Raw genomic sequence first — 8,129 nt, forward strand, 5'->3', positions numbered from 1 at the left:
ACCTTTATTATTATACACAGACTTCGCAGCCTGTGTTAAGTGTACAGGACAATTGCGGGGCTAGCGCTACGATCCTACTGACACTAACAGTCTCTCCCGAGCCGAGACTCGAACCTATGACGACTGGCTTGTTAGGCCAGCATCGTACCTCGAGACTAGCTGGGACAGTGATTAGTGGGACATAAAAAGCGATGTACCTTGAAAATACTCTAAATTGGTCCGATCATGATACATTACCCTACTACATTCTTACTGTAACATAGTGGGGTCGCCAAGAAAATATCATTGTTGGTCTCTTAAAAGATAATTTCTCTTTTATATGAAATTCTTTTTGTATTGGTATGCCAACACATTGATTTATGTAAAGTTAAGCGACGAAAAAGCAGGAAATATTAAAAATGCCACGCCGGTTAAGTGCAAAGATCTCCATTGGTTCTTCGTTTAACAAACATAGGTAATATATCGCGGCAAGCCTCCGCTCGACATTGATGAGAAACATTGAAAGGAAGCTAATGCGAATGGAGAATACATGTAGACTCTGTTTGTTGCCTTCTCGTTGAGATATTTATTTCAGAGTGTAAATAAAAAGCATGTAACTGCTAAATTTCACACATCTTGTTTTTTTTTACCCCTTTCAGCGGACACTAGAAGATAATTCTTCAGCCACTCAGCAGAACAAATCGATGGTCCATTGTGTGAACACAAATTTTAGAAGTAATTAATTAAATATATATATTAGGGTGTCCCAAAATAAATCGATGTTGAAAAAGTCAAGATGCTCAGCCCTAAAATGAAAGATAATGTTATTTATAGAATTTTTGTAGAACATTTCGACTTTCTAAAAAATTTCGAACAGGTTGCCCAAACCTGATTTATGAAAAAATGACTTTTTTAGGCTGAAAAAACAATTTTCTGCAGTTTTTACAATTCTTTTCGATTCCTATATTTTTTCGCAATTTTTTTATTTTTTTAGGTTCATTTTTGAATATATTGCATGGTTTGGTGCAGCATTGCATTCAGTTATTAAACTCACAGAGCCCGTTAAAGATCGCAAAAAAAAAAAATTTTCCCGAAATTTTTAGATAAAAGCCTTAGAACACATATAAAAAAAAAATTTCATGCTAAAACGGAAGTTTTCACTGCAAAGCGGGATTCAAGAGGAAAGTTTACATGCAAAAAGATCCTTGATATCGAATGGGGGGGGCTGAGATATTGGCATTTGTATATACGATGAAAAACTAAGCATTTTTACAAAATTGCCACCAAAGCTCAATATATCCATTGGTATTCCATTTAATCTAATTCAAGTGATCAATGAATGGAAAAACTCATATTTTTATTGAAAAAGCATTGTAACGAGGAGTGTTATGCGGTTGGTGTTGGGGTAGGATCCAGAGATGTATATGCATTGACATAACATTTGTGTTGTTCTTCGTCTTTTCACGATTCATGTCCCGGTTCAAGTGTATTCAAAGTGATTGTCCGTATATATTGATTGAATAATGAAAGTAGGCTAGTTTTTTTTTCAAAATCCACAAAATTCAGAATATGTCCCCTTCTCTTTCGGGCACTACGCCATTCGCATTTGCCATCAAAATTTTGTCAAAATTGTGGTAGGTACTAAACTAAAAATTTCATTTTATTAAACTGGTTAATCCATCAACTAATTAAACGGAAATGATGTCAACTCAACGCGCCAAAAAGCTTACTGGAGTTCCCAGAGGTCGTCTGCCGCCACATCATCTTCCATCAAATCTGGAAATTATCTGTTTTTACCGCTTCCAGCAAGAAGTTTTGAGAAAGCCGTCTCAGCTATGTTTGAAATCGGTGGTTGATGAACTTGGACATCCACACCAGGCTACGAAAAACGCAATTCGTAAGCTTAAGTATCTGATAGGTGACTGGAAGAAGGCCAAAAAGTGTGTTACGAAAACGAATCCGAAATCACTGCTAATCTTGGCAAAGTTCAAAACTGGATTGAATGAAACGTTTCATATTCAATCCAGTGGAAAAAGTTACTCGGGGCCACCGTACGTAGGCAGAAGCAGCAATTGCTAAAAACCCTGTTTTGAGAGCACGACTACGAAAAAGGCCAGATAAAATAGAAGAGCAGATCGTAGAAAACGTTTCGGAATCGAACATAGAAATTTTTTTAGAAGATCCGAATTTTAGCTTTGAAGCGAAGAAACCTACTATGAAACGTATCAGCGTAATGAACAACAGCGTTGTAGAAAATTTGGACCGAGAAAAAATTTCGAACCGCGCTGCTGTTGGAATTCTTGGCTCCGTTCTTCATTCTTTTGATGTTAATCCGGACCGCTTTACGTTGAGCAAGTCGTCTATTCACAGAAAACGGCGAAATGTCAGTTAAAGCATTAATTTTTTTTAAATCTTATTATTTTACTTTTTCAGGTTCGAAAGGAAATTGCTACTGAAATTCAAAAGAAGTTTGAAAAACGTAACGGAGTTCTGGTCCATTTTGATGGAAAGCAATTAGTGTCATCTAATCGACAAAAGCGTGAGATGCTAGCAGTTGTAGTGACTGGGAATAACTTAACTGAGCAAATTTTGAACTGCCAGTTTCTCGAAAACGGCACAGGAAGGTCAGTAGCAGAGCTTGATTTCGAGTGTTTGAAATCGTGGGATCTGGATACGTTTGTGAAAGGGAAACACGACACGACGAATGTGAACTCGGGCGAAATGAATGGCGCTTGCGTGATTCTTGAACAGCTGCTTGGAAGAAAATTACTCGATCTGCCTTGCCGCCATCACGTGTACGAGTTGGTGTTAATGACCGCGTACTTAGTTATTTTTGAAGCAAATACCACATCACCGGATGATGAAGTTTTTAAAAGCTTTCGTGATGCTAGGGACAGCATAAACCAAGGCAATATCAGTGGACTGGATAACGAGCAGTTAAATCAAGAAGAACGCCGTGAACTAATTAAGTTTTGTGATGAGATGTTGCAAAAATCGCATATAAGAGACGATTACGAAGAATTCCTACAGCTATCGTTGATGTGCCTTGATCCGCTTAGAAGATTCAAACTCAAGTTACCAGGAGCTGTCCATCACGCCAGATGGATGGCAAAAGCCATTTATGGGCTGAAAATGTTTCTCTTTCGTGATAAATTTTTCTTCGAAGGAGTCACGGTAGAGATGTTGCAGAGGTTTGCTCTTTTCCTGGTACGAATTTATTTGAAAGGTTGGTGAGAATAATTTGTAACTGTTTTTTCAAAGTTAGGTGCATAAAGGATTATCTTGCAGGTTGGTTTCAAGCACCATTAACGTTGTCAGCTCCACGGAACGATCATAAATTTGTAAACGCGTTGAGCAACTATGATGATACACAACTTGCAGAGGCAACATTGCAAAAGTTTCAAAAGCATCTCTGGTATTTGTCAGAGCCAGTGGTGGGCACCATTCCGCTAATTCGCTAATTAGCGACGCTAAAATTCGCTAATTGTTGTTGTGTTTCAAATTAGATCCCGTTAGGTGTTAAAATAACAGAAATTATAACAATAAATATTCTACTAATATCAAACCCACATCAAGTTTTGTTACTATCGTATCAGCTTTCTAACAAAATGAGATAGCATATGGAACAGTATAATAACAACCATTGTTATAAACTACAGGTTTTGATAGAGACGAAAAAAATGTGAGATTTGTCTCATAACAACTTTGTTTCAGGATTTGTTTTTAAAACTCATTCAGATTATATTTTGATATCAAAAGCATATGGGAAAATACAAAATCGTATCAAATTATGTTATTTGTATCTCGTGTTGTTAGAATTTTGTAATTTTTTTGTTATGCTCTTCTGATCGGGTCTAGATTGAATTTTTGGCACACCAAGAACTTTGGTAAATTGCAATGCGCTTGAAATTATGAGAACTTTGGTTCTACTTTTTCGATTCAGATAATAATTGAATTTTCATGAAAACATTCCTTAGAGTATCTATTTTCAATGCAAGCTAAATAGCTTTTGTTATTCTTGTTTTTACAAAATTAAATATGAATACCGTTTCGTGAACCTCTTACTGTAAATAGCTTTAAAAAGTAATTGTTTTCGTTTGTTTAACCAAAACAGTGGTCCAAATCTTACGAAACATGAGCAATAAATATAGTGATAAGACTATTTTCATATTAAAAAGTTAGCGATTAGCGAAAGTTCCGCTAATGTGGGTTTAGCGTTCAGCGATTATCGAGCTAAATTTTCCGGTTAGCGACTTAGCGATTAGCGTCGCTAAATTTTCGGTTAGCGGTGCCCACCACTGGTCAGAGCTGAACAATTGTTTGGCATTTTTCGACAGTGATACCCCTATTGAGGATAAGCGAAAGATGGTGACACGATTGAAACACAGTAAGGTCTTTTTTACACGGTTTTTTACGCGAGTTGCTTTTCTTAATTACTCAAAAACGGTACAATATATCGACCTCATTTCAATAACGCTTTCCGTTTCAGGCCACTAGGTACCATATATCATTTTTAAAAAAAAATCACAATTTTTGGTGTAAATACTGAAAATTTAAGATATTGAATATTGGTCTTTAGATAGACCACTATCATATTCAAACGAGTTTCAAAAAGTCTTTTTTTACGCGATTCCATACAAATTTGGAACGCATCCCTCGTGTAAAAAAAGACCTTACTGTATAGAAGTACAGGGAGAAATATCGTAAGAGCAAAAAAACTCAAATCAACGCTTCCTGATTATGTGACGCAAAAATCAGTAGAATTTTTCAGTATACTACAGATCAATACCGAGTTTCTTTTCACCAAGGATCCATCGACGTGGGCAACAGACAAAAATTTTCTTCACGGCAAAGCATGTGCTGAAAATTTAAGCGTAGTTAACGATTGTGCAGAACGCGCAATATCCCTATATGTAGATTTCCACGGTGTAGGTCCTAAAAACGAGACTGAAAAAAACGAATTAATACTTACTGTATCAAAAAATAGAAAAAGACAAAATAATGCATTAAAAGCATCAGTTCAGAAGTACCTGTCTGAAAACCAGATATGAATTCGAAATATGAAAACTTAAGTATAAATAAACATACTAAATATTTTCAGAAGTTCAAATACAAAAGTGAACAAAGAAATCATCACATGCCTTTACAGCTATATCCAACCCCAACACCAACCGGATAACACTTCTCGTTACAATGCTTTTTCAATAAAAATATGAGTGTTTTCCATTCATTGATCACTTGAATTAGCTTAAATAGAATACCAATGGATATATTGAGCTTTGGTGGCAATTTTGTAAAAATGCTTAGTTTTTCATCGTATATACAAATGCCAATATCTCAGCCCCCCGATACGATATCAAGGATCTTTTTTGACGTAAAATACGTCTTACGGCAACAATTACAGGGACCCAATTTCAATACAGAGATCCAATTTCAAAATCGAAGACATCGAGAGCGTCACAAAAATTGTCCAATTTCGAACGATTTAAACCCAGTCAGTTTCCAACCGATTTCTGTCATTTTTGCAGCAATCGATTAGAAAATCCAAATGCAGAAAATTATAAACTGATTATTCAAACTATTGTAATATTGAAAATTGTTGAACATTGTCAAAACGCAGTTGTCGACTTTTGATTGGTCGCTTGCTGCCTTTCCCTAAAAAGGACGACAGAATGGAGTACCTAGTTAGTCGGGAATGCACTCGTTGGGCTATATAAGAGACTGTTTCTCCTCAAGCAAATCAGTTTACTAGCAGCAGGTAGCAGCAGCGGACATCAACACCGATGGCAGTAGGCGAAACACCGATCAGCAGCGGGCAACAGCGGCGGTGGTAGTGGTTAACTGCAATTCCTACCTCTTTCAGTTCGGCTGAAAGAGACTCGCACCGCCAGATGGTTTGAGAAGCCACCATCAGCCAGCGTATGTATTTATAGGGTGTGTGCACATAACGTGTGTGAATATCTGTAGTTTGTGTCCCTAGCTATATAAGGTGTGTGGCTTTCTATATAGCGTGTGGCTAGAGTGCGTGGCTTGCTATATAGCGTAGGTGGCTAGCTGTATAGCGTGTGTGTATGTTTATAGCGGCTTGCTAAATAGCGTGCGTGGTTTGCTATATAGCGTGTGCATGTCTAGCGTTTCTGTGCATGTCTATAGCTTGTGTGGCTTGCTATATAGCGTGCGTGGCTAGCTATATAGCATGTGTATGTCTATAGCGTGTCTGTGCAGCGTGTGGCTAGCGTGTGTGGCTTGCTATATAGCGTGTGTGGCTTTCTATATAGCGTGTAGCTAGAGTGCGTAGCTTGCTATATAGCGGGCATGGCTAGCTGTATAGCGTGTGTGTATGTATATAGCGTGTATGCATGTCTATAGCGCGTGTGTGCATGTTTATATCGTGTGTGGCTTGATAAATAGCGTGCGTGGTTTGCTATATAGCGTGTTCATGTCTAACGTGTCTGTGCATGTTTATAGCATGTGTGGCTTGCTATATAGCGTGTGTGGCTAGCAGCATTTTCATATATAATTGTTAATAAATCACCTCATGTGGAATTTAATTATCACTGTAAATCATTCGAAACTAAATAAAAAAATTGCCATGTTCAAATAAAATTATTAAGCTGTCAATAAATGGCATTGACAAACACAATTAACCTCAAAGTTTATCTGAAGAATTTTTGATCTAGCGAGCCCTGAATCACATAATTTTTCGTGCAAGTCTTACTGATTGCAGCAAACAGTTGTAAAATTATCTACGCTATCGTAAAATGCAGAAAATTGTTATTTGAACTGTTATACTATAGATGGGGAATGCACTATTTGCCCTTGTCTATAGCCTCTTCGTAGCCACTGCCTAAATTAAGATATCTCAGTGCAACTTGATACAAAAGACAGCCTCAAACAATTCAATTTCATTCTTGTTTTGAATACGGTAGCAAATGAAACTGCGGTACAGAGGTAAACGTCAACTGGAGCAAAGAGACTATTAAATTCATTAACCCAAACCTATTCCAAGAAATACATTGACATAAGACAGGCTGTCGTATTCTACGTTAACTCTGCGGTCGTGTCTTATAAACAACCTCTTCAACTATTCATGTAAACTTTCCTCTTGAATTCCGCTTTGCAGTGAAAACTTCCGTTCTTGCATGAAATTTTTTTTTATATGTGTTCTAAGGGTTTTATCTAAAAGTTTTGGGAAAAAATATTTTTTTTGCGATCTTTAATGAGCTCAGTGAGTTTAATAACTGAATGCAATGGTGAACCAAACATGCAATATATTCAGAAATGACCCTACAAAATAAAAAAATATGCGAAAAAATATAGGAATCGAAAGAATTGTAAAAGTGCAGAAAATTGGGTTTTCAGCCTAAGAATATTTCATAGGGGTGGATTAAGGGGAGGTTGAGGCAACCTGTTCGTAATTTTTGAGAGAGAAGTCGAAAGTCGTAGATATATATATATATATAGATATAGTAGTAGTAATATATATATATATATATATTGATATATATATATATAGTATATATATATATATATATATATATATATATAGTATATATATATATATATATATAGTATATATATATAGTATATAATATAGTATAGTATAGTATATATATATATATATATATATATATATCTATATATATATATATATATATATATATATATATATATATATATATATATATACTATATATATATAACCATGGCTGTTGCGTAAAATCCAATGGTTAAAACCCCTAAGCTAAGGTGTTATGCGACCCGTGCCGATGGATGACGTGGTGGGGGGGGGGGGGGTTAAGAAATACCCAGCCTCTAACGGAGTCTGTGGAGTACCAGGGCACCCTTCACAGTAATTAGCCCTTACTGCATCACGCGGGTCACTGATGCAGCGGACTCTTCTTTACCCAGCGACTCGGGGGAATTTTATGAACGACAAAACTTCACAAAATTCGGCCACCGGCAGCCTTTCTTTGCCTGAACCCATGGACTCATCGGAGCGTAGTCCAATAAAAACAAACGCACCGGGCAGAACGGAGGAGATGGAGCATGAGGATGATTTCAACCTCGACAGCGAATCGCTGGACGGAGGACCCTCTGCTTCATCCTTATTCCTACTTTCTCCACAAGGGAATGACGAAAGTCGACTC

The 8,129-nt window shown here is 36.8% G+C and overlaps 1 protein-coding gene across 1 annotated transcript in view; it reads left to right on the top strand.

Annotated features, from left to right (window-relative positions):
* Nucleotides 1–2,212: 2,212 nt before the first annotated feature.
* Nucleotides 2,213–8,129, top strand: part of LOC129720087 (uncharacterized) — a 14,399-nt gene continuing 8,482 nt past the window's right edge. The window contains exons 1-3 of the mRNA XM_055671501.1: nt 2,213–2,362; nt 2,413–3,205; nt 3,268–3,400. Of these exons, the coding sequence (XP_055527476.1) occupies nt 2,213–2,362; nt 2,413–3,205; nt 3,268–3,400 (1,076 nt within the window). The remainder of the gene's footprint in view (nt 2,363–2,412; nt 3,206–3,267; nt 3,401–8,129) is intronic.

The sequence above is a fragment of the Wyeomyia smithii genome, chromosome 2 (assembly GCF_029784165.1).
Source record: "Wyeomyia smithii strain HCP4-BCI-WySm-NY-G18 chromosome 2, ASM2978416v1, whole genome shotgun sequence".
In the NCBI taxonomy this organism is placed as follows: Eukaryota; Metazoa; Arthropoda; class Insecta; order Diptera; family Culicidae; genus Wyeomyia; species Wyeomyia smithii.